Source organism: Nilaparvata lugens, chromosome 11 (genome assembly GCF_014356525.2).
Source record: "Nilaparvata lugens isolate BPH chromosome 11, ASM1435652v1, whole genome shotgun sequence".
NCBI classification, from domain to species: Eukaryota; Metazoa; Arthropoda; class Insecta; order Hemiptera; family Delphacidae; genus Nilaparvata; species Nilaparvata lugens.
Genome location: NC_052514.1, coordinates 20,308,842 through 20,336,625, shown reverse-complemented (window position 1 = coordinate 20,336,625; position 27,784 = coordinate 20,308,842). Strand labels below are relative to the sequence as shown.

Sequence of the window (27,784 nt, the reverse complement as noted above, 5' to 3'; positions counted from 1 at the left end):
CTTTTTCAACAAGGCAAAGAATTAATTATTGGTCCCCAAATGTTGAAATAAATGGCAAAACCTTAGAACTAGTGGATGGCACTAAATTCTTAGGCCTTGATATTGATAGCAGCTTATCATGGGATAAACATGTTTCTCAGGTTGTGAAAAAGATATCCCCCGGCCTTTTTGCTTTGCGGCAATTGACCGATATCTGCAGTATACAGACAATGAAATGCCTGTACCACTCTTTAATACATTCTCATTTGGCATACGGACTTGCTATCTATGGAAGTACAACCAAGAGTAACCTTGATAAGATACTATTACAACAAAAAAGAGCTCTCAGAATAATAATGAAGTTAAAAAGATTAGACTCAGTAAAACTCGTTTTTACACAGTTTGGAATCTTAACAATCTATGGGCGTATTTTTGACGTAGTCATGTACTTTAAAAAATACTCGTCAACAGGATCACGAAACGAAACACATGACTACAACACCAGATTTGGAAGGATCGAGGAGAGGCATAGATTGGATTACTTTAAGAAAAAAACATTTTTTATGGGGAGAAAAATTTTCAATATACTTCCTAGAGAGTTGAAAGAAATAGAGGAGGTTGAATACCTACAAAAAAAATTGAAGGAATATATGGTGGGACTATCCCTATACTCTTTGCAGGAGTATGTCAATTTGACTGCAAGATTTTAGAATTTTGTTTTCTATCAAAATTTGTGACTTCTTTATGTGTAAAGGATGATTTTGTGACGATATTAATAATTCTTGTTGTAATTTGACACTGTTCATATGTATTTTGTGCATTTTGATGAATAAAGGAATTTTCAATTCAATTCAACGTGGACCGCACTATAGACCTAAGTAGTTGAGCCGGTTGAAATGTTATTGTATGTTCTAACCCAGTAATGTAAGCATGTGAAATAGCTAATACGTGGTTTAATTGATAATTAATTGTTATTGCAGTATACCTAATTAATATAGGCTTACATACCTCACAATTCATCATATTATTTTCACTATCAATTCCAACAGTATTCACACAATCTGTAAGAGGACGTCGACTGAAAATTTTCTCACGATCAGATAGCAACAACCATTGATTCATAATAATTTTTCGTTGTAAAATTGCGATGATATTTTTGGTGACATGAATTTTTGAACAGCACCAACAATTTAATGTACGATAATGCGCAAAATACTGATACTAAACTTCAAGATGAAAAATTCTATATTGAAACAATTCTAAATTTTTTAGACATTCAACCAAACAAAAATAAACAACCAAGGAATCACCAAAACAATAATTGTTGCAAATGAAATTGGCAGATTGCTTTAGATCTGAGTTAGTTTTCGTTTTTAGTATAGGTTAGTTTTTAGCCTTCTATAAACACGAAAGGCTAAAAATCAAAACTACTGTACACTGTTGAAAGCTTAGACCAGTTATAGAATAGACACGGCCCATTGTATATTCATACTGAAAGTCGATGAAGCCAACATGTACTGCCAAATCCACCCATCTTGACGTCACAAGTGACGTCACGCATCGTATGAAAACTAGAAAACTTTTTTGAGTTTGTTGTGTGTTTGTGGTGTTTAACTTACATTGTTGTTAAACAATGCATTGTTGTTAAACATAGCTTGTTTTCCATAGCAGATTGTTATTTATTTATGTAATTATTATTTATAAAAATGGTAATCTCCTGCGCAGCATATAATTGCACTGAAATTTTTAGGAAAAAAGTAGAATATCTTTTCATGCGTAAGTTGAAATTTATACACATAAATGTTGTTAGTTGTAACTGTAATATTATCCCTAGTTAGTTATGATGTGAGTGGACTCATTGCAGCATGACAATAAATTAGTTTTGTAGAATACCGTACCTTATTATTTTCAAAACACATTATAACTTTGAAGCCGATATCACATAACACATTATAACTTAACCGATATCGTTTTTGCCCTTAGCTAGTAACCTGAAAACACCTTGAATCTGAAATAGACACAATCTGAAAGTTTTCCATACGATGCGTGACGTCAAGATGGGTGGATTTGACAGTAAATGTTAGCTAGAGGCTAGACTTCCCAGCGTGTCTATTCTATAACTGGCCTAAGGCCTGAGACATACATGGTCCAATAAAGTGAGGTTATGAGTCAAAGTGAAAAAGCAAAAAGAGAAAACTTCCAAATTAACTTAGTTGTGCAGTAAAATTAGTGCATTAGTAGTAAAATTTATTTTTCTTACTACTGAAAAAGTCTTGATGAGAGTCTTCAATTCAAATAAGTCAGGTTGAAAGGTCTGGTATCAGCGTCTATATTTATAGTAGTACGATTAGAGTCGCACAAAGTGTAGCCTAGGTAAGTAAACTTCTAACCAAATTCAAATATAAAATTTCGTTCAATATTTTAATTTAAAAAAGATAATAATTTTTCTTTTAATAATTTAATTCAATTATTCTAACTCATTATTATAAAGATGGCAGTGGAAAAATGTCTAGTAACTACTGCACACTGCACAAGAATTTGACATCACATACTCATATTATAGGTTAGTCCTCAATTAGCTCTACCAGAAATATTTTTGTGTTGGAATCGAATGCATATTGCATAGCTTTTGCATTGAATAACTATCAATCTCTCTAATTCATTCTGTTTGAAAACTTGGTATCAATTGCAATACTGAACATAATAATTTAAAGGCAGATCTAAAACCTGTTGATGTTTGTAAAGTCTTGTCGAGTTCTTACTAGTCTTATGCGGTGAGTGTGGCTTTATTTTTTCCACTTATAATAATATTGTTCTTAATGCTATAATAAAAATTTATTATAATAATATACCTATTTACATTTTTATAGTTTCCATTAAATTTTAGAAAGTATTCTACTATGGTATTCTTTTATCTTTCCTGCAAGTTAACCGCAACTCCTTCGTGAATAAGCAGATCCAACTCTTAGGCCTGCTCATTTAATATATAACTTGAATTTAAAAAAAACACTTATGGAGTAAAAATGCACTTACATTGGTAGTGACGATCGTTTCGACCTGTTGTTAGTCATCATCAGACTGTAGACCAACTGATGACCAACAACAGGTCGAAACGATCGTCAATACCAATGTAAGTGCATTTTCACTTGATAAATGTTTTTAAGATTCAAGTTTAATTTTAATAGTGAAAAAGTATGGATATGCAACAGAGTCATTTAATATTTTGGCTTTTTTAGTATTAACATTTTATTTTACTTAAATTCGCATCTACATCTAGAATAAATCAAATACAAACCAATTCATGAGTATTTTCAAATTATTAACTGACCATTCTGTCAATATTTATAACTTAATAATCATACTTTCTTCTTGCTTCAATGTAACTTTTGATTTGAGACATAAGTTAATATGAATGATCTGGTAACGATTATAAAGTTGTAAGTAAACGTTATTCTCCTTTTGAAAGTTAATGGATTCTCTTTTATTCATATTTGATTGATATATGGTTGGAACTCATTATCAAATATAATCTCACCTCAATGTTTTTAGACAAATAATTGAAAATTGAAAATTCCATTGCTTTATCAATGGCTAGATTCAACTTTGATTTATTTTAGACCTAGACATTACTTTTACTAGGCCTATATTCCATGTCAATATTAAAATAATATATTGATAGTATCGATAGTATTAAAATATATCGATATCGAGCACAATTACTGTTTAGCCATTGGAACTGTGTTTCTCGCCGCCGCAGTAATTAAATATGCTACTCCATCTTTTTGAATTTTATTATGGGGCTTATATGAAATTATAAGTAAAATCCCCACGTTTAATTGGTTCAACGTTCTACAATTTCCAAAAAATGTTTTGGAACGTGAAAAAGTAAAAGCTGGATAATTACAAGTATTAATAAAGGTAGCCTACTTTACCGTAACCTGAAAGATTACTGACTGTTTATCAGTTTAGTGATTTTTAAAATGATTTATATTGGTCCATATTAAAGTATAATCAATTTCACTTCCAAAATGCTACAGCGAACTCATCATATGTTCAAAATTGGTAAAATAAGTGATTAGTTACAAATTTCCAATACAATAAGAAAGTAATGATTATAGCCTTCAGTTTGGAATCTTGATTTGTAAATCGTGATCAAGCTAGCCAATCAAAAGCATGACATTCAATGAAAACTATGTTTAAATATTAACGCTAATATAAATTATATTTTATTTCATTTCTAGTTATTGATTAGTTACTAATTCAGTTAGTTATTCCAGTTTGCTTTCATTATATGAGTTTCATGTTCATACTATCGATATTTTGACAAAGTAATGTGTCTTCATATTTTATTTTTTTAAAGTTGCCTAATGACATAACTTTTTTACAGGCTGCACATGTTTGTATTGATGTAAATGATGTCATCATTAGCAGATAGTGATTATGAGCCGAATGATTCCATTGATAGTGACCTTTACAACGACGATATATGCGTACCTGAGCCTGATCACAGTGAGGTATTCTCGAGATCAGGTCACGTGGCAATAGCATTCGAAAACGAGCTTATCGTCTGGGGCGGTACTCGCTGTGTTTCCGCACCAGCTAATGTAAGTTTCAACTTTATTCACGTCTCATTCCCTTCTACCTCTAATATTCCACAAATAGTGTAGGCTACCTATCATATTCTGCTGTAGAAAACAGTTTTCAGCCGGGCACTGCCGATAGCGCTATCTATCGGCAAAAGTTGTAATATTGATCAACTTCAAAAATGATCGTTTCAGATTTGATTCTGATGAAAAATATTTATAGGCTGGTATTTTGAAAACCATGAAATATTTGAACGATATGTATAAATTTTTATAGTCTACATACATCCTTATTAAGTATGTAATAAGTATAGCATATAAACATTGAAACATATATTTTATAAGTTGATCAAATTTCTGGTTGTGGTCTTGAATTCAGTTAGCTACAATAATAACTCTACATGGTTTCTCATCTAAGCTTAAACCTTCCACCCTATTCCCAATGTAAGCTTTTAAAATAAAGATGCTTCCCATGTTATTCAAATGGAGTTACTTTTAGTCCATTGGGAGTTTTTCTTTTATCTAGTCCCATGAGCGAAAAAGTGACACTCTATCATAATGTTCCAGGGAGTAAAGTAAGTACTTTAGACAGTAGGTGGAGGAAAATAACTCAATCATTGTTCCTGCATGACCATGTACACCAAACCTTTTTAGTTTTCCGAGCAGGACATCATGCGGCACAAGAATGCCTTTGATAGGTCTCAGAGTATCAGGATTCAGGTCCACTGACTCACGACTCTCAAAAGCCTCACGCATGGTCTCAATCAGAGATAAAAGGACATAGGTTGTGGATCTTTCTTTACGAAAGCCATGCTGCATATAGCTTTGTAAATTGGGACAGTTTTAGTGACTTGAAGACAAGCAGGGAATATTCCATTCAACAAACAGGCATCCAGCAGTACAAGGGGATCAATCGTAACAACAATGACCTTCCTTAACACATCAACAGAGAGACCATACATATCCTGGCTGTAGGAGGCCCTCAAACCATCTCAACCAGACCACGGAGTAAAGAACACTAGGGTTTCCTGATTCCGTGACCAGACACTCACTGGCAATAGCCCCAAATGACGCAAATGAGCAGCACCTGTATAGCTGGATCAACAGCTGATATTGAAATGCCTACAACCAATTCGGTGATTGTATCAAGGAAAACTCATTTATATAATCTGGACTGTCCAGTTTCATTTGTCAATATTGAAAAATATCCTCAAATAAATAGAGCAGCAAAGAAATAAACAAAAATGAGTTGTAGACACAACAACCAAATGACAAATGACGCCAATCTCTTATGCTCAGGTAGAAATAAATTTGTAATTAATCATCTCTGTTCACCTGTAAAGTGATTATAGACCTACATCGAAGTGACGTTAAGGGTTTTGACTGCACAGCCGTATCGGTCATGTACTGAGTTATGTAACTGGTCTGTCTAAGTTAGTCACATTGACTTACCAGTAAGTCACACGTAGGCCTACTCTGCTCTCACCGTGATCTTAGCAACAGTGCTCTGCTCTGAGTTAATCAATTCCAATAAAAATTTATTTGACTAAACATTTCCGAAACACAGTATCTGTATATTCACTGTTCATATATTAGAGTGGACCCAAACAATATTTCTCTTGATAGTAATAGGGTTACAATAATTATTACTGGAAGATTATAACTAGAGCAGATGCAGAGATACGAGTTTCGTTGTGTCATCATGCTAGCGGATTACACATAATAGAAGTTACTTTTTGAAATAGTTAACCGATAGACTGCATAGTCATTCTTCCAAATGCTATTTTGGTATGATTAATTTTATTACTTATCAAAAACTAACAAAGGAGTGTTATATATTGTAATTATATTTAGTGTTCTATCTTATATCTTGTCAAAAGTCTTTGGCTGAATTTCTGCTTTGTGCTGTTTTGTGTATTAAATCATACAACTCTATTGGTTAATTTTTCTAGTGATATTGACTTGAACTTGGAACTTTTTCACATATAAATCATACAAATGAATCATACTTCTGCTTTCTAATAATAGCTTAAATCATTGCATGTAATATATAAATTTCTGTATAAGTGTGTTGCTTAATAAAAAATACTTGTCACTTTCCCGCAAGGGACTCCCCACCAACAAAAGCCATACGAATTTACTTTTTACTTGTCACTTCATTTTCTTTATTTTCCTACTCCTCTCCAACAATACCATTTTTTTTGTTGTTGTGGAATGCATATTCCGTTAATTGGTCCCCCTCTCTCTCAATTTTGCTTAGAACACTTGTGTCTCTAATATTTTATTAAAAAATCTTAATTTAATTACATCACTTGAAAAATAAAATAAAATTTTTCTTTTCCAGGATTACTGTGATCCAAATATACTATGGGTATACAATACTCTGAATGATGTCTAGTAAGTTCCATTTTTCATGAAGTAAATATTCTTGTAAATTATTACCATAGAGAAACGATAGCATAAGTAGATATCCCATGGTATAGGTTGTTTATGTCGCAACTTTTACTGTTATCCCAAGCCGATAGTTCACGTAGTTCTTTCCTATGCAGCTGTGTGACGCTGGTAGTCTCTCAAATTGTGCCGTTCATACACTCTCACCCCAACAAAACAGTAAAAATTTACAATAATCGACAGTAATCGGCTTGAGATAACAGTAAATGTTGCGACATAAATTCCCTATACCATGGGATATCTACTTACGCTATTGTTTCTCTATGTTATTACTAATCAAATCATTTGCAAGGTTTTGTGATTTTTGTTTTATTGGCTTAAAAATTTTTAATTCTCATTCTATTTTAAATGTTCATTCTATCAACATTGTAGTATTGGCACGTTTTAGCAAGGCTTGAACAAAGTTGATAGGAATTTCAATTCAATTTCATTTTATTCAAAAACTTTATACATTAAATAGTATGTAAAAACAAAGTAAACGTAGTATATTAGATTAATATGAAAAACAAGTATAGTTTTTCATTAATATGAAAAACAAGTAGAAAGTAGATGAATAACTCCATGCTTGGACGATAAGTCCGTGTGCATGGAGGAGTCTTCTGACAATCGAAAAAAAAATAATAACAATTCTTTATTGACACTAGATACTATATAAAATCTAGTTACTATAAGAAAATTAATAATAAAATAAGAAATTGAAAATTGTAAGCAAAAATAATAGTTTAACAAGTGACTTGAACTAAAAAAAAATAATTAATTCAATTTGCGGCATTTAAGGTAACACACGATCAAAATATAAATAAAAAGTACAGTATCTGTGGTTGAAGGGGAAGAAAAAAAACTGAACAAACTCAATAGGTAAGGATGGACTACTAGGAGCAATATAGATAGACATAAGGAGACCGTAACAGAGCCTCTGCAGCCGCCGGGCCAATACTAAGAAGCCACCTGCTCACTCCACGCTTATAGATTGCCAATTGATGCACCCCTCACCAATTGATAGAATTTCTGAAGGAGCATTACGATAAAGCCAATGAGCCAAATTGAAAGAGCTTGATTAATTGCATTGAGTTTTCGAGACGAGGGATTTGGATGTTGATATCTATTTTTGGTATTATGCTGAATTTCTGTAAATAATAGGGAATTGTTTTTTTAAAAATAAAGATTAGAAGGCTTTTAATGAAGAGCTGTTTAATATTGAAAACTGGAAATTCCAGGAACAACAAATGAGTAGGGTATCTGTTATTTTTCAAAAGAAGCGTTTTAATGAGTGATCTTTGTGAAAGTGCAAGGGGCTGCAATACATTGGATGAGGCACCCTCCACGCCAAGATGCCATATTCAGCTTGAATGCGTAGTTGAATTCCGTATATTAATTTCATCTTGATATCAGATGTATGATGCATGTGTCTACATAGACATAGCCGAAACGACTGACACTCGAAAAACTTGAATTTCCATAATCATTACATGTGTCTCCAAGATGTTGACTCTTAATTTAAACTATTTAAAAACATTGAACGACTTTCATAATTCATTGCTCTAGCAAATAATTTTAAGCAGAATGCATGAAAACATGTTTGTTTCTTATGGTGGTAATAAAACGCATTATTCATTATTGATTATTATTTTGGGTTGCAATTTTTTTATTGTGAAAAAGAAACACAAAATATACTCTGGTCCACTGGTAAAGTTCCCAAATTTGTTGTAGCCGGTCGTTAAAGTTTTACAACTTGTATGAAACAATACATTTGTTATTAAGTATTTATCCATATATTCTCACTCTATTGCAGCACCAAACATGCCATTTTCGGTGTAGCACCCCCTGGAAGCTGTGGCTCTTGTGCTGTTATACATGACGGCTCATTGTATATATTTGGAGGTAATTTATAGAACAATCAATCATATTTGTTTGTAATCATGTCAACTTATTCAGACTATAAGTATTGAGTCATTGAAATTTTTCCCTTGTAATTCGATGGACTGAATTGTGATCCAATTACAGATTTACCCTCAAATAATCAAGTTTGCATTTCAAGGTTTTTCTGCTTGTGTTTTTAAAAATATTATACTCTAAAATATTATGCTCTAGCCAATGAATAAATAATATACTCTTCATATCAATTTCATTTGATTTATCGGAAGACTTCCTATACATCGAAACATCTCAATTAACATAAATTACTACTTAAATGTATTGTTTTATTGGAAGATAAATAAATTGACAAATGGTCATGGACATCAACATTTTCAAAATGATTGCAAGTTTGATGGAATACGATTCAATAAACATGTAAAAATAGTGGAAAATAAGAGGTTTTCTATTCAAAAATTTCAAAACAATTTTAATAGTAGAATGTGAAATATTCGTTTTGTTGTTTTTCATTGTTCATATAAAAATATAGAATTTGTACAGAAATATAAAATGTTTGCATCATGCTTTTTAAGTCAGCACAACATCGACATTCACTAGCTTTTCTTACTCTTTCATAGCCCCCAATTCGAATCACAATGGATGATTCTGATAGTTCTATATTGCTTCAGTTGATAGTACCACTGAACAGGCATCTTGGTCTGATAAGAGATTACTGACATTCAATAGAAAGGAATGTGTGTGTAAATGGCTAGCTACGCCATAGTTGACAGAAACCTAGCAACGCCATGACCTAGCAACACATGCCATTGTTTACTGGTTTTCAAATATTCTTCCATTCTTTCTCATATCCATTTAGTTTTGTTAGCTACTAAATTTCTCTTCTTGTTGTCTAACGGTTCTGAAGATCATATCTGGAATACTTGGGCGTGTCTTGTTACGGCCATTAGTAGAGCTCAGCTTTTACTAGTCAGCAGCCGATGGCCAATCGTAGGGCTTCACCCAAACAATATATCTTCTGCTCAATGTTTAAGCCTTCAGTTTACTAGAGATTGATAACGGTGTAACAACCAAAACTAGTATCTCAAAGTGTGAACGCGATATTTTTGGGCTCAAAATGTGTATATTTTCATTCTTTATTTTTTGAATTCAAAGTTTGTTTTCAGTTTTTTCAAAAGTTTTATTATCAACCTATCTAAATTAAAATGTTTTTGTTTTATTCTGATTTGTAATTTTAAAATTAACGATTTGTTGTAGAAATTAACATGGACATAAATACATGATTAAATAAATAATTAAATATATTGATGAATGAATAAATTTCTTATGAATGACATTTGCGTGCATGAATTTAAGTAACTTTTGTTGTGCAGGATTTACTCAAACTGGTGAGACGTATCACAACCTGGAGTACTCGAATCTCCTTCACCGACTGGACTTGACGGCCAACAGACTCACGTGGAATCACATTTCTCCCAAAGGCACGAGTCCGCTTCCCTGTGATAAGTTGGCCGGCTGGGTGTATGGCGACAAGTGAGTGCTGTACTTATTATCTAACATAAAATTCAATGAAGATTGTGGTACCTTGAAAGTTAATCAAAACTTTAAAATTATGTTTTATTTCTTGAGAAGAACGAAATACTATTCTGCAATTATTTGCTAGTACAGTACTGTTATTTAAAAAAAAACACAGAGATTCCCTTGAACTATTTAGAGTTTATAATCTCTGAAATAATGAATAAAAGGATTAAAGTAGATACTCTCTCAAATAAATGAGTATGGGAGAAACTCAAAATAGACTGAATTTATATATTTTCTATTTATTTCTATGAATTGCTTTTATTTTAGGAAAGAGTAAAACTGAGAGTGGAAGATTTAAACTGGATTGTTATTGTAATGGTAGTTAGGTGGTATTTGTTTACATTTTATAATAGTATTTGTAATATTAATAGTTATAGTTTGTAGTTTGTAATAGTAGTTGTAAAGTATTTTTTACCTTACACGTTAAATATATTCGGTATTATTCTTCTATTATTTGAACCCTCCTACCATATAGGGTAGTTCCTGATTGGTTGATTTTCAATCAGGGGTGGCTGGCTACAGCAGGGACACTACAGCTCGGACACTGTCCACCTTGTAATTCTGAAGAAAAATCATTGCCGTAATTAAAAAGCTTCAATAATTTATTTTGTTCCATATTTTCAGATTTTATTACTATTTTTAATTTTAAAAAGTCAATACAAATTATATAAAACGTTCAAATTTCCCGCTGCCGGTGGGTGAAGCATACGATCGTTGTAACATCGATCATCGATCATTGATCGATTGTGTAATCGATTAAGATCATTGAACCGAGCGAGCATCGATATGGTTCAACGTGGCAAAATTGTAAGAGTTTATACAGGCTGCATTGCTAGGACACAACTCCGAGTGTCCCATCCTGTAGCATTGAGTCTATGTAGCAGTGTTGCCAATTTTGCAATCGCAATCCACCAGCTAATATTGGAAAATGGGCCGGCGCCTTTTCGCGGACTTCTTTTTGTTTTTAGGTATTACGTCTGTTGGCCTCGAACGGCGTCAAATAGGTGAAAGTGCTCGCAAAAAGCAAGACACCATTAATGTTACATAAAATGTATATCTGGTATATAGTTACTATTTGTCTTCGACACTATTACAGTAGTCAAAATAGTCCTTTAGACTATAAAAGCACTCCTCCTTTAGAAATGATTTCACCTTTGTTTAAACTCCTTTATGCTTAATATTTCCCGCAACCGAATTGGTAGTACTTGAAAAATCTTTCCACCAATATAACTAGGTTTTTCTTCATACAAAGTCAATCTATGGTACTCAGAGAAGGTACTCTTATGCCGTGTATTAAATTCATGTGTCTTGTTAATAGTCTGTAGTGAACACCTTCTAATATATACACACCTTATTTCCAAAATATAGAGACATGGGAAACTGAGAATCTCCATTTCAATGAAATAATCCCTACAATGTGTCTGTGGATGCAACCTCAACATAGTGCGCAGTGCTTTCTTTTGACAAATGAAAATTTGTTGAAGGTTACTCTCTCAAGCTCCTCATAGGGCCACAAAATAAGTTATATGTGACTCCACCATGCAATGATAGACCGACTTCAATAGAGTCTTATTATTTAATTTACTTAAATTCAACAACACAAAAATTCTACTCGCTATTTTACTATCAATTTTTTTCAATTGCTCCCCCCCCAAAAAAATAGAGATTCTCAGTGGTAACCGACCCTGCAACATGATTCACATAGATTAAGAATAACAAGGGGCCCAGAATAGAACCCTGAGGGAACCCAGAAACCATTTATTTTCAATTTTATGACCACATAGGATCACTGTAGTCTCTGGTTAGTCCTCTTTCTTCGTTTATTCGCTTCAATTCTCTTCCTTTCTTCCCAGTACCTTTTCATTCTGTCAGATCTTTCTTTTCTCAATTCATGTGAACAAACCTGTTGCCTTCTCCTAATTATTTTTATAGATAAGATCCTCTTTCTGTCAGTGATGGTTTCCCTATAGATTTTTGTGCGATTTTTGACATCGTCAATAGTTAAATTTAGTTCCTTTATGTCTTTTTTTATCTCCACAAGCCAAGGAATTGTGGCTCTGTCTGTTTTCGCACTCATGAATTTTCCAATAAGTCTTCTTAACAATCGATTCGCTGGGGTTCTGAGAATATGTCCAAAGAAAGAAATTCTCTTTTTGCGCATTGCGTCAGTTATTGGTTCGATTTCTCTATAAATCTGTTCTCTTGGAAGGAATCTGAACTGGTTGTCAACTACATGTTTTTTGTTTATGCAGGTTCTAAGAATCCGTCTTTCAACTCTTCTTATAGTTTCTTTAATTCCATTTCCATCAATATTGAAAAGTGTTTCACTGCAATACATTGCTTGTGATCTTAGAACTGCCTTGTAGTGTTTTAGTTTTGTATGAATGGAAAGACTTTTTCTCTTATAAGTGTCCCTAGTTACATGCTGTCCCTTGGAAAGCTTTGAAATTCTGGTCTTCCATGAGGCCTTCTCACTAAGATTATATGTGATCGTCTCTCCTAGATATCTAAAACTGTCCACAATATCAATAAGACTTCCGTTAATATTAATTTTATTTATACACAAAGGATCAGTTATCATGAATTTCGTTTTTTCGTAAGAAATCTTCAGTCCGACTTTTCCTGCTATTTCTTCCAAAGATGTTATTTGTTGCCGTGTTTCTGCTACTCCATTTGCAAGGAAAACCAAATCATCTGCAAAACCCAAGCAGTTAAGTTTGATGTTGTCTCCGGTTTTTATCTCAAATGCCTCAGACAGTTCTCCTCTGAACTTTATTTTTGATATTGTATCTGTTGAAGATAATTCAATCATTTTGATCAACTTCGGGTTGAGACCCAAATGCCTTAAAATGTTCAGTAAAGATGGCCTATGGATGCTGTCATACGCTTTTTTGAAATCAATAAAAGAGAGTACTAGTTGTTTGCCTCGTTTCCTGTAATATTGCATGATTAATTTTAGCGTTAATATTTGGTCAGCGCAACTTCGCCACGGTCGGAAACCCCCCTGGTATTCTCCCAATTCTAGATCTAGCTAATCTTTAATTCTGTTTATTTAATTAATAATTAATAAAATAATTAATGAATAATTAATTCTTAAATTATTCGCGACAGTATCTTATATGTGCAATCTAGAAGCGAAATTCCCCTGTAGTTATCAGGATTGCTTCTGTCGCCTTTTTTGTGCAGTGGGTGAATAATCGCAGTTGTCCAGTGTTCTTCCAATCTTTCAGTTTCCCAAATTTTGATTAAATGGTGATGCAATTCGTTTATTGTCTGAGCTGAGGCATTCTTCAAATCTCTGCAGTCAATGTGTCTTCACCACTGGCTTTGTAATTCTTCAGTTCTGACATTGCTCTGATGAGTTCTTCCCGTGTAGGTGGATCTATTTGCGATTGCATTGATTTTATTGGAGTATTTGTATCAATTTCAAGAGTCGAGATCGGATCATCGCAGTTCAGAAGAGATCTGAAGGTAGTAGCAAGGATCACTACATTTTCCCTGTCACTGTGTGCAAGTTTTCCCTCAGAATATTTTTAGTAAAAGGGTATTTGGTTCGAATTTAGAGATTGACTGTTTGAAATTTAGGAAATAATCCCGGCTGTTGGCTTTTTGACTATTTTCTTCTATTTTATCTTATTCTCTCTATTTCAAACTGTCTTTTGGTTTTTCGGAAAATTTTTGTGACTTGTTTGCGAATATCCATGAAATTTTTGTATGATTCATCTGTTTTCTTGCTTTGGTGCTCAAGCCAAGACTTGTGACGATTTTCAAATGCTTTGTCACATTCTTCGTTCCACCAAAGATGTTTCTTCCGTGGATTTGGTGGTGCTGCAGAAGTAGCAGCCTGAATCAAGTTTTTTGTAAGCTCTTTCAGATTATCGGATTTCAAATTATTGGTCATTTCTACATATGTAGAGTTACCTATTAATTTGGATGGATCATACTTTCTTGCTATTCTTTGTTTGTTCCTGATTGTTTTATTTGGAGTAAACTTAATTTTGACTATGTAATGATCGGACCCTGTGTCTATTTACCTTTACATTTTGAAATTCTTTATGTTTAAATTTTTTAAACGAGTTCGCTCCAGTAATCTTCGGTTTCTTGTCTGGAGGCTAATTTTGAATTTTTATCGTTGGTTGGGGCGTGTGCGTTGATTAGTGTGTAAAGCTTGTTTGAAGCTCTAATTTTCAAAAGCGCCAATCTAGAGTTTACTGCCCTGAAATCTACGATAACATCTGAAATCTTTAAATCAATTATGAACCCTGTTCCAAACTGTGGCATATCCCGCATTACCTTTCTTCCAGGAATCCCCTTGTAAATTCTGAATCCTTGTGTTTCCATTGGGTATTGATCTGTGTTTCGCATTTCTTGTAGGGCACAAATCAGTATTTTCTGTTTTTTAAGAATGTCAGTGAATGCCTTTAGTTTTCCAACTTGCAAGAGAGAATTTATGTTGTGTGTTGCAATATAATTAATTTGCTTGAACTTAAGTTTGTGTTTTAGAATATTTGATTTGTCCAGACGATCTGATTTGTCATTATCTTTCAAGTGACTGCCCACCGGATCCGAATGCAGTCTTCCCTGGCCGCAGCTAGGCGGTGGAATATTTTTTCTTAAAAGACTTTCCATGACTGTCGAGGGTTGTTAAACCACTGGGTGAGATAAATCTCGAGTTACAACTAAGGATGTTATCAATAGAGGTGATAGTGAAGTGTGGATTGGGTGATTATGAAGTTGTGAAGTGATTCCGTTTTTGTTCACTTGACTTTAGCCTTTTCAAGTCAAGCTATCCAGCCGCACCGCGTGGAGGCACACATCTTTCATATGAGTTCTAATGAGTCTTAGAGATGGTAAAGTAAGGCAGATAAAGAAAGATGCCGGAATCAAAGCGGCCCCAGAAACCATTAATTTAGGCTTTTATCACAAATGACAAATGTATAGCCAGGTCTTTGCAAGACCCATTGCATACTAACACTAACACTGGTAATAACATAATATGTTCAAAAAGTTTGTTTTTTAGTATAAATAATATTAGTCTAGTATCATAATTAAAGTAGACAACCAAAATCAATTCAATTATATAATAATTATCGGCCAACTACGTTCTAACTACATTTTTTTATTAGAACAAATGAAAAAAACTTGTTCATTCAGAACAGAGAATAAAAATATGTAGATGAGTAGAAAACTTTTTGAAACAAAGAGTAAAACTTATTCGTTATGTACAGAATAGAAAAAAGAATACCCAGTATGAAATACTACCAGCGTCACATGTAACTATTAGGACTATCGGCTTGAGTTAACATTTAAAATTGGAACCTTAACGCCCTATATACGTATCTTCTTGTGCTATATTTTCTCTATGGTACAACTGAGCAATTGTCATTCAAATAATATGTAGGAATTGAATGAACTTGATTGACTCTATCCTAATTGATTGAATTTATCCTAACCTAACCTAATCTAAGACTGATTGATTGGTTTGCAGGCTGTACTTCTTCGGAGGGTTCGGCCGGCACGTGGCGAGCTTCGCCGACTCGCAATGGATACCCGAAGAGCAGCCAACCGGCCGCGGCTGGAACAACCAGCTGTTCTGTTACGACCCCGCCACCAAGCAGTGGCAGTGGCCGCGCACCTACGGGCCCAAGCCGCAACCAAGGGCGGCCCACTCGGCCGCCATCCAGGGCAACTGTGTCTACGTGTTCGGCGGCCGACTCGACGACGTCCGCAACGACCAGCTGCACCGGCTCAACATGGACACCATGACCTGGAGTGGAGAGTCAGTTCAATAATAAGATACTAGTTATATTATAATACAGTATGTTGCAGTGGAGGGGCGGTTATGGCATAAATAGACTGTATAATTTTAGCGAGATAAAAAAGATAAAGCGACTCACCGTTTGTTGGTAGGAATGTATATAATGCCTATCGAATTACCTGCGCAGGGTACTTCATATGCGGTGAATTTATATAGCGGTTGCGGGTTTGCGGGTGATGGTGATGTTGTGGCGACGAGCAGCGTGCTCCTTCCTCTAGCGTTTCAGATTCACAACTACTGAACTCTTAATATTGAAAACGGGGAAAGACAGATTGAAGCTTCAACCCGTGGTCTTTTATCTTGCCTGTCTGATTATTGTTATCGCTAGCATCTACACGCAGGGAAATGGGAAATTTCAAACAGAAATGCGCGCAAGACCGTACCCTACATAATGTGTTAACATAAATATTATGAATTATTTATTAAAGAAATGTAATATTAGTTTCTAATTCAGTACTTTATCACCCTAAATTCAATTGTTCTAGTTTTTTATTTTTGAGATAAAATATTGAACTTAAATTCTTAGCAGTGAAAATATAACCCATTTTTTGAAAAAATTGCACAACTTATAAAATTTGGGAGTAGAGCAGTTGTGGGCTAGGCCTGTTGCTCTCGCCCATTCATCATATCTATATTACTAGTGACCCCCTGGGTTTTAGAACTCGCTCAAGTACTGTTGTATTGTAATCTTTGCAAATCGCAACTTTTAATTGTAAAGAGTTGATGAAAATCATGCAAACAGCTAAATATTCCTCCAACAAGAATAATTTGACAGTAGGTTTCATTGGGAATCCCATTTGAAATGAAAAATTACTCTGACGCTTCAACATATTCGACCCTCATATATGAAACCAATCATTTTTTGAAATGAGAAGGTGGTAATGTGATACATGATTTCTATACAGAGTTCCAAGAGAAAATAAATGGCAAAAATCGCACATTGATATCTCAACCCGTATTAGTTTGTTGATGTAAAAGTTTAAATTGTTTTGTAGCTAAGGTTATTGTAGAACATACAAACAGACGGAAAACGATTTTGGCCTTCAGTAAGTCAGAAGTGATAACTCGCTAACGCTCGTTCTAAAATAATTGTATTGATGTTGATATTCGATTGTTGATGGTGTTTGTTTTCAGCCTGAAATGCATGATGAAGGGTCCCCATTGGCCGCCTGGGCGCTCGTGGCATACATTCACATTCACCGCGCCCAATGTAGCTTTCATCCATGGAGGACTGTCCAACTCCGACCAAACCCTAGGTAAAGTGTCATTTATTCAATTATTTACAATATATAACAGAATAACATGAAAAAAAGTACCTTTTTCAATATGTAAGTCAGGCGAGCTGCCGCTCTGCCACCCTGTTTACAGCTTTACTACCTCATCATCTGATAAGATAATGAGAGGAGCAATAGTGGGACAGTTGGAGCTCAGTCTAGATCGAGCACCCAAAGCCTTTTTTAAAGCCGTGAACCCTTTCCCGCTAGTTTATTTTCTACATGTTTCGGCGTTGAAGCCATTTTTAAGAAATTGACAGCCCCCTGTGGATTGGGGGGGCTTTGAGTCGAACATCGTACTCAAGAATTTGTTGAAACCAAAATACACTCACAGTATCCCTGCTTGTCGTAGGAGGCGACTAAAAGGGACCCCCTTTCCACAGCCCTTCTTCCAAAACCCTTCTTAACCTTCTTAATATGCTTTGGAACTTTTCATTTCTAGAATTGCACTTTTTCCATTGACTTAGCTTTGTGCCATTCTTTATTTCTTTTTCTATCTGTCGGCCTTCCTTGGCCATATTCTTACTTGTTGTTAGGCCAACCGAAGGTGTTATGTGGACCGTGCTGATGAGTGGTAGGCCTACTTTTATATGGTGTCTGTAACGGTGCCTGCAGGGCAGCCCTCAGGTGCCATCCTGTAGTATTTAGCCTTGCCTGAACATGCGGGGCTCTGTCTGGGTTGACTCCACTTCCCTAGTTGTTCGTGGCAACCACATGAACAAACCAAACCCCAAGGCAACTCCAGAAGTTGCCTTGCCTCCAAACCCACGGGATCTGGCCCATTAGAGCAGGTTCCTTAATCTGGAATGTGTGCTTCAGGAACACAGGAAGCTCCGTTGCATTCTCATAATTATAGAGGCTATCAACATTGAGAAGGCTTCTACTGATCACGACATGTATGATGTAAGCTCACACATCTCACATCACATCATCTCAACTAGAGAGGAAGGAGGAGCTTCTCAGACCACTCAGGCAAAAAGAAAAAACCGAAGGGACCAGAGATGGGTGAAACTCCAGGCACAGATGTGGGTCAAGGGTGACCAGGCGTCCTAGAGACAACTTGGCGACCCCTTCCTTAGCGGAAGAACCTTCAAAGAAGGCCAGGAGTGGAACTCACATAGATCACGAGGACCAATCAGTCTGAAGAGACTGCCAAGCATATCATACTGGATAGCGACAAGCAACCAGGTGATGAATGGGATGTTAGTATAGGGAAAAACTCCTGGTTCTTGTAAAGGACACAGGTATTGGTTTGCCCAACTAACATACTACTTGGGAACACAATAAGCTTTGGTTGAGGTGTATGGCTCTCTGATCTTTTGAATCCGTCCCTCCAAAAATAATAATAATATATTATTGATAACAGAAGAATTTGCAAAACTATAATTGATTAATTATTAAAAGTACAGTAGTCTTCAGAATGTTTTACTACACTGAAAGGTATTTTTGTTTCATTAATCACAATGACTTTACTAGAAATTGAATGATTGTAGTATCTTATTATCTATCCCACCTCCATTGAAAATAAAATACTATTGAAAACTTCAATTTATTTCTTATACTGTAGTTGAAAGTTTATTATTATTTGTAAAATAGTTTTTATACTAATAAATTTATTTATTTATCGCATGAAAGATTAACTAATAACTCAACTACTGGGACCGTTCCATTGTGTTAATTCAGCCGCGATTTCCGTCAAGTCAAAAGTTAGAGTTTCCATACTGTATTTGCAGATTTCATTTGTATCAAAAGAATAATTATGTTAATTGTGTCAGAAAGTTTTGTGTGTACTTACTGTTGATTAATAACTTCGAATTTATGTTCCAATATTTTTCCTAACTAAATGTCAGGAAAGTAAATTCTATTTTTCATGTTATCTAAATTTGGAAGAGAAATAGTACAAGGTGTATTCTTAGTTTTTTCTCCCGTTTAGTGCTTTCTTGTAAAAAAATAAAATAATAAAAAATAATTGTGATTTGATGTGCTTCAAATAGTTGAAATAGTTAGTGGCGCTACTCTCAGCTTTATGACAGGAGTGATTGGATCAGAATGCTAAATGAAGTACTAAATATGACGACGAAAAATGTTAATAGGTCAAGTGGTAGTTCGTGCTAATTTCCGTTTCATTTATTCGCATTATTTTCAGATGACGTGTGGAAGCTTACCATTGAAGATGATGCGATTGAATGTGAAATGCAGCCAAGCCACATCATAGAGGGAGGCGCAGCCTGCCCGCTACTATGGCATAAGAGTGTTTTCTTTCAAAAAGGAAACGAAATCATCACAATTGGAGGCCTCAAAGAGCTGAATAATAATGAGGTGAGTTCATTTTCTCAATTGTAACCTTCCATTCCCTTCTTGATAATGCTTTCAACTTGTTTTTTCTCTTTGAAAATTGAATGTTACAAAATTTTACCATCAAAATTGTTCAACCAATCAGTTTTTATAAATACAATTATGTGTAACACTAGTTAGTCTCCAAATGGTTCACTTTGGTCAACGCTGAATGGCCTAGCAAATAATGACGTTCAGACAAACTTATGTTCTCCACAAAAGACTACACAACATCTCATAGACATTCAAAATACAGTGTATATGTAGGCATTTTAGCCATGTCCTCTTTTGGAAAAATTTTCAATCAAAATTCAGTAATAAAATAGTAAGGGCTATAAGCCTGTTTTTTTCATTTCCAGTCATTTTATGATTATGTGTTTTTGTCTCTGTTGAATAAATTAATAAGTTATAGCATAGAATATAGAATGACGTGTTGTATGCTGCAGGAGCTCTGCTCACTTAAACAGCTCAAAGCAACAAATATAATAATAATTTTAGACTTACGAAAGAAGAAGAAAAAAGAAAGAAATTTATTTTTCAAAACAACAAGAATAAACATATATTACAGTTTGAAAAAATAATGAATGCCACTCCTGAGAGAACGGTGCAGGGTCGATTATATTACAAACAAACATGAGTTCATTATCCATCATACCAGTATGAAACAGAATTTTTTTTAAAAAATTCAACTTGAGATTCTAAAAAGAATATCCTTATTAATTATTAAACATTTGATAAATTGCTGTAGTTTAAATCAATCTAAACTTAACGTTTGGTCTAAGAAGTAAATAATCATCTAGATACAGAACTAGTTTACTAGTTTGTAATGTTACAGTAGAAAGTGTTTGAAAAATTTCTTGATACTACAAAGTTTCTAAAATCTAAAACATAGATTCAACCTCATTCCTTTCGAATAACAAGTTTTTAATTAACTTTTTAAAAGCATAGCGACTAATACTATTTTTAATTTCTAAAGGCAATGCAGTGCATTGAAAACTTGAGGTGCTACATACAGAAAAACCCCTACATTTTTCTTTTCTTGGTCCTGGAGAACAATAGCGCCTCTGAACCGTAACGTAGGATCGCTGTAATTAAAATTATTGATGTTTTGCCCACTCTGTCTATAAAATATTTCTAAAACTTCGAAAAAATACAGATACCTCAAAGGTAAGACTTCTCTGGCTCTAAATAGAAGAAGTGAATGAGATCTGGCAGGTTTTTTACTTATAACTCTGATGGTAAATTTTTGACCAACAATCAGAGGATGATATTCTGTGTATCTGCCATATGCTGATTAAATTTCGTTTTTATTTTTAACACCTATTTCTGTTTTCGGTAACTTGGAATTTTTAGATCAAAGCATATCCAAGAACTGCTGAGGAATTCCTGTAGATCATTCAGACTTTTATCTTACCAGAATTTTCTCCAATAGCGTGTCTGGTTTGATGAATTTTTTGTTTTGAGGGTTTGAGCTACTTCCATGCCTGGACCTTGTGATAGAATTTTATACAGAATTTTTTACCAATAGTACAATAGTATCAGTCTAGATTAATAGTCTAAATGGGGATTTATTTATAAATTTTCTATTATCAATTTCAATTCAATTCAATAATTCTTTATTGTCATATACAGTGCACAAGAATACATAGATATATGCTTTTAGTATAAAGGGATAAAAAAAATATCAATTCACAAAGATGTACCGTATTGCATTATTGACCTAGAATATTATTGCTAAGCCATAAAAAGTTTGCAAGTCTTAAAAAAAAATTAACAAAACCTGCAATTCTATTATCCAAAATTCCGAGCCATCGGTCGACGACTGCATCGGAAACATGCCCACTATACTGTATGTTATTCAATAACAAACAACCACGACACAGCCAACAACCGATGGCCCAAAACAACTAGCCTATTAACCTATAAGAAATATAACTTACAAAATACATCATTGACTTGCACCGACACAACAACAAAGGAAATAGTCCCACATGAGTCTTGGACTTGTGTGTGGGACGAGTATCATTATACTGTGATATTTTGTGACTAAAATAGTTGAGTAGAAGTTTAGAGAAATAAATGAATATAACCTTTACAGATTTAGAAAGAAGAGCAAAGAACAAACGGCAATACAAGATAAGAAGAAAAGGATTTATGTAGGGCTATGGGTTAGTTGAGGAATTAGTGAGTTAGTTAGGATTCCATACTAGAGCTTTTATTCATTAGGACAAAATTACTTTTCATTAAAATGTTATTCGAAGAGCAAAAACTGGTGAACTCTTCAATATTCCTCTCCCAAATTTAGATTACGAGTTCTAAATAAGGTTTTAATCTGAAACCTTAGATTTCAGATTAAAACCTTATATTTTACTTTCCACTCCACATCACAATTCTGCTTGAATTGTTTCTTTTGTAACTACTGACTATGTGGAATAAATTGAGTTGAAAAAGTATCAATTCACCACTTGCAATCATCAAGGAGAGATGATTTTGAGTTATTTGAATATTTATTCAATATGCAACGCTCCAGATTTCAAAACCAATTTTCTCCATCTGTATCCCTCTATTCTATCAGGTGGTTGTTCTTCATCGGTTATTTTTACAGTAATATCACAAGGAAACATAGCATAAGCTACCTTTTCTCTATGGTAATAAGCTGCTTTTCCAATTTCACGTCAACAGTATATTCTTTGCTCAATCTTGTCTCTGTGCTTTCCATTTAATCAATTTGATATTAAAAGGCAATCGGCTTACTATTTCCCCTGGAGAGAGACCATTTAAAAAATCACCTCGTAATCTTTGACAAAGCACTCAAAATCCCAACGTTTTCTAGCCCACAATGTTTTGAAATGCTAAAATAGTCCAAAACGTGTATTTTTGTTACTAAGCCAACATAATAATATGTAGTACAAAGTTTTTGATACTTATCATTATTGAACTATCGCTCATATATTATTGAACGTACCTTTTTTGTTAGGGCTGCTCTTAATTATCAAGATATAATTACAAATAAAACATCTAAATACCCTTTTTAAAAAGTTTTTACTCACAAAATGTTTCAACAGTAATGTCATTTTCAAGTGAGTCAAGAGAAAATGACATTACTGTTGAAACATGTTTCAATTGAAAAAAAAGTATTTAGATTTTTTATTTTTATTTTTATATCTTGATAATTATTAAAATTATAGTGAACTTATAATTATTTATTGAACAAATAAACTTGATTTTCAACTTGTTTACAAAGCCACTACTAAACATAGGCATCTAATAGGAAATTTTCAATGGGTGTAGTACTATGTCTGAATTATTGTAGGCCTATAAGATTTCAACATTTCGTAATAATGATAAAGCTAGTGTTTGCTCACGTAGTTATTCTTTTGTATCAGGTAACTTTGAATAATTGTGAACAATCTCTTCTTGTTTCAGTATTCCAATCATCCTGAAAGATTGCTCAACTTACGTCTTTCACCAAAATCATTGTTTAGGTAAGAGCAGAGTTCAGATTCACTTCTTTTTGTTTCAATTCTGGTAATTTGCAATATCATGAAAACACGGCGAGCTGTGCCATCTTGTTGAGCGATTTTTACAACTTTTCGCTCATTGTTTCCATTTCGGAGCAAACTGCATGAAAGTGGGTGCAATGACAACGTTGACGCTAACGTGAGACCTTGCCCTAAAGACCTTGAGCACTAAAAATAACCAAAACTCCCTAATTTTTATGTATTTTCAGAAAACTGACTTACGCGTTTAGTATTTGGTGGTGCTGAATCCAAATCCGAAAACAGTATCGTTCTATCTTTATTTGTAAGAAAGTTAAAATTTGAGAGAAAAAGAGATGAGCAATCACTTGCGAGAAAGGAGATCGCAACAACACTTCTTTTGCGGCTCTGGGCTGGCGCAATTGTTGCAGAGAAACTGCCTAGTTGAAATGTTGTAGATAGGCCGTTTCCATTTCTAAAAGTTTCCGTCATTCGATCTCTAGTCATGTTGCAGCACTGAATCTGTGGTAATGGAAACGAGGCCTAACTACCTTGAACGGAACTGAAACTAGAACCAGATTATAACATATTAACTTCAACTGAGCCCTGTTTTCAACGTTAATTATAACCTTGAACTTTACTTACCTATAACATTAGTAGATCTACGTTAAATTAAATATTACACTATATATAAGAGTAGAATCTATATAAAGAATTATCCAACTCAACTACTTTAAAGAGAATACGAACTAAGTGGGATCCTGTCAATAAAGTGTAGAAATGATCACTTGGAAAGATCACCCAGTTTGTTTCATACTTTAAAATTCACATAATAATTTCTAAGAGAAGCTCAAATAATGCATTCTATGGGAATGCGGAATATAGCAGTTTAGATTCGAAACCTAGTTTCATCAAACCTAACCATCCCAATTGCCGTAGTCTCATTTAGTGCACTACAGCCTTGATTGTGAAATTGATCTGTTGTGTTCCTTGAGACAAATTTTTCTGGACAAAGTTACTTTAAAATTTTCACTTTGTTATTCATAATTCTATTATTTTGCGCAAATTCTATAAAATAGGTTAAATTTGGTTGACGCCAAATGTCAACTAGTGTATTTATTCGTTGTATTTTGAATGATACTAAATAACAATAACGGTTCATCATCCACAGACAACGTCAAACCTGTCTAAATAGAAATCCACAATACTGTCTACATTTTGTTGAGCTAATTTTTAGAGAAATTGTTCGAAAAAGCATCCTTACTCATTAATTAGCTCGGATTTATGCTCGTTCGTGGTGGCTTCTATTGATTGTTTTTGACTTTCAGGCGATTATTTCTACGCCTTCTTCATCTTTTACGAAATAAAATTTAATAAATTCAAGTTGAAGCTTTGATACTGCCTGCTCAGTAACACCGAACACGGATATTCTAATTTCTACTCTTCTACAACGGCGAACAATTGGTTTATGAGAATATTACGCATAGAACGAAAATGAAAATCATCATTGAAATTTGTATTATCGAGAAGCATAGCAGACATCGTGCACTGACTGCAAGACAAGCATTCAACGATTGCAAAACAACTAGCGGTGACTTTCTCAAAGTTGAAGCGTTTTTCGACGATTGCAGAACGTTTTATACTCATTTTCATGAGAAATGCTGGTGATGCGTCACCTTCACACAAATTGCATACTACCCAGATAGTGGCTGGTTTTATTTTTTTGGAAGAGTTTATATTTTTTGTTTTTGGCCCAGTTATTAGACCCGCAATAACTTCAGTTCTGGAAAGCGTGTAATTGTTTTGTTATGACTTGCAGGCAAAGTCTTGATGCGCTGAAGAGATGTGGCCAATTGCCTGAAGCAGCACTCAACAGTTTGCCTGCACAGTTGAAAGTCACCGTTAGCAGAAGAATGCCGGAGACAGATTTTCACTTTTCATTTTACGATCGAGATGAATTCAACGAGTTCGACGATGATTTCTTCGATTACGATTTAGATCAAGATTATGATTTAAATAACCAGGAATTCAGTGATTATGATGACTATCTTGACTTTATGGAATTCCTCGATTATAGTGATTAGTATTGGTGAAGTCGAGTTTATAAGATTGTTACTCAAGAGTGGCAGCAAGTGCTCAACATTGTTATAACTAAAAGAGTGTAAATATTCATATCAGTTCTAATTTTTGTGTTAATCCATTTTCTATTGAAAATAAAATGTTTCGTATCAATTTTAATGTGCAAACTATTTTGAACCGTTAAAATAGCACTCTCATTATTCTCATCATCTCACGATGTTGGACATCTTTCCCTAGTGTCTAGTAATTATAATAGGACGTTCTTGTAGTCTTAAGGTGCAGTTTCTAAGCGACGTCTGTTCAATTAACCACGAGGCTATAGCCGCGTTACATTAACTTATTAGTCGACTACAGTCTAAATCATCTTTTGTAGTCTATTCTATATATGTCGACTTCAGCAGTGAATACAGCCACTACCTACGTAAACAGAGCCCTAGTGCATTCGTGTGACGTCAGCACAGGTAGGGCTCCTACACCAATAAAAATTCGTTGATTTCAGCTGATCTATATCAGCAAGTGTTTCTATTAGTGTAGGAGCCCTACCTGTGCTGACGTCACACGAATGCACTATGGCTTTGTTTACGGAGGTAGTGATACAGCGCTCCTAGGTTCGTTACAGATGACGGTTAGCGATTTGGCCTTTATATACTATCACTTCCAGGGCCATGTTTATCAAAATCGACATTTGGCCGCACCAACAAAAAGCCTTGTTACATGTTTGAATCGAATTAATCATTCATAAAAACAAAATCATCTTTTTACATGAAAATAAAAAATCAAATTACCCTTTAAACATTTATTTTCACATGAAATAAAATTGATTTTTTATTTTTATGTACATTTAGTAGCCCTAAAAAGATAATGAAAACGAATTATTATTTAATCACAAATTTATTTCTATTAAAATTAGTATTGTATATGTTAACAATACATAGTATCACAAATTTCATCACTCTTGATATAACACTAACCAGTTTTATCCAAAGGAAAAGCTCACAATACAATTCCAAAATTATTTGTTTGTGTTGAATGATAATGATGAATACAGTCATCATCATTAAATTTTTGTTATTCGATGAACTTCCCTGTCATTTGTTTACAATTTCTTTCGTGGTGGCTGTATATTCTACCCAACACCCAAAATACGTCATTGTTATTATCAATATTAGAAATTCCAATGTTATAGTCTATTTAAAATGTAACATCCATCTCCTTGAATGAATTATTTTCGAAAGAGCAAAGATGGGTTGATTGATTGACTCTCAGTTTCTAGAACTCTTATTTGAATCTACTGGTTCAATTATTCATTAGATTTAATTAGTGTCTCAGAAACCGGGTCTTATCCATTCACATGCGAAAACTAGAGTAATCTATTGATTACCATACATTATAGAATAAATACAATATATGAAGAGGGAGGTCCATAGAGATACTAGAGTTATATATCTATTTTTTCCGATGAGATCGATGGTTAGGTTGTTGTTTTTGTCCCAGTTCAGTTAACAGGCATGGAATCTCCTTAGTTTTGGAGACTGTCTAACAGTAATAATTATTGTTTGTCTGTGATTACAGGCTCTGCCTGGATGCCCTGGAGAGAGAAGAATTTTTGCCCGAGTCAGATTACAAGAGTTTGCCAGCTCAGTTGAAGACCATTGTCAGAAGGAGATTGCTGAAGTCGATAGATTACGACGCTGAAAATGATTTCGATGTGGAAGAGTTGAATGCACAACCATTTGAGATGTTTGATGATCTCTACTATGACTACAATGGAGATGATGAATACCTCGGTTATGATGACGACATGTATGGTGTATTCGACGACGAATACGAAGAATATGAAGCCAGTGATTAGGTTTTGTGGTTTATTCGTAATCATGTCACTGGAATAATATTGTCACTTCGAGTGACAAGTGGTGATTATTGTAAATATTGGATTGTGAATATTCGTTCTAGTTGCAGCTTGTGTGTACATTGTATTTCCTACTGTAAATAAAATCTGTTTTTCTCTAGCTTTATTGTTTAATTTGAGTAGCTTACCGTGCTGCTCAAAGCCTGCTCTGATTATGCTCTCCACATTAGTTATTATTTTAACCAGAACTCATATTACATATATTATGATGTGAGAGAAACAACAAACTTTGCTTTCAAATTTTGATAGAATGTAATACAAGGTCATGTTACAAATCACAATTTTCATGACATGAAAGTCTCAATAATATTTACCAGCTAATTTAGATGGATGAGAGATTTAAATGAAAAATTATAGCCTGCTAGATGATCGATTGAAAACTTGAAAATTAATGAACCAACCTGAAAACTTGGGATTCATTAGAA

General features: G+C 34.0%; 2 protein-coding genes across 14 annotated transcripts in view; one reads left to right on the top strand and one right to left on the bottom strand.

Annotated features, from left to right (window-relative positions):
- LOC111063100 (serine/threonine/tyrosine-interacting protein-like) overlaps nt 1-2,348 on the bottom strand; it is a 29,277-nt gene extending 26,929 nt beyond the window's left edge. For 2 of the 6 annotated variants that reach the window (XM_039437816.1, XM_039437817.1), the window contains exon 1: nt 2,240-2,348. Coding sequence is in view for 4 of the 6 variants with exons in the window: in XM_039437815.1 (XP_039293749.1) it covers nt 988-1,101 (114 nt within the window). In the remaining 2 variants the exon portion in view is untranslated. Of the gene's footprint in view, nt 1-987; nt 1,385-2,239 lie in introns of those variants that run through there. The other 4 variants (XM_039437815.1, XM_039437812.1, XM_039437810.1 and 1 more) reach the window with 3 other exon arrangements.
- Nucleotides 1-27,460, top strand: part of LOC111050232 (kelch domain-containing protein 1) — a 50,089-nt gene extending 22,629 nt beyond the window's left edge. Inside the window, exons 1-11 of one of the 8 annotated variants that reach the window (XR_005572480.1) lie at nt 2,122-2,352; nt 4,367-4,583; nt 6,907-6,959; nt 8,806-8,894; nt 10,259-10,418; nt 15,955-16,245; nt 17,419-17,540; nt 19,705-19,877; nt 23,319-23,377; nt 25,191-25,532; nt 27,023-27,453. Coding sequence is in view for 6 of the 8 variants with exons in the window: in XM_039437806.1 (XP_039293740.1) it covers nt 4,392-4,583; nt 6,907-6,959; nt 8,806-8,894; nt 10,259-10,418; nt 15,955-16,245; nt 17,419-17,540; nt 19,705-19,877; nt 23,319-23,377; nt 27,023-27,302 (1,419 nt within the window). In the remaining 2 variants the exon portion in view is untranslated. Of the gene's footprint in view, nt 1-2,090; nt 2,353-2,477; nt 2,754-4,366; nt 4,584-6,906; nt 6,960-8,805; nt 8,895-10,258; nt 10,419-15,954; nt 16,246-17,418; nt 17,541-19,704; nt 19,878-23,318; nt 23,378-25,190; nt 25,610-27,022 lie in introns of those variants that run through there. The other 7 variants (XR_002606039.2, XM_022336514.2, XM_039437808.1 and 4 more) reach the window with 7 other exon arrangements.
- The last annotated feature ends 324 nt before the right edge of the window (nt 27,461-27,784 follow it).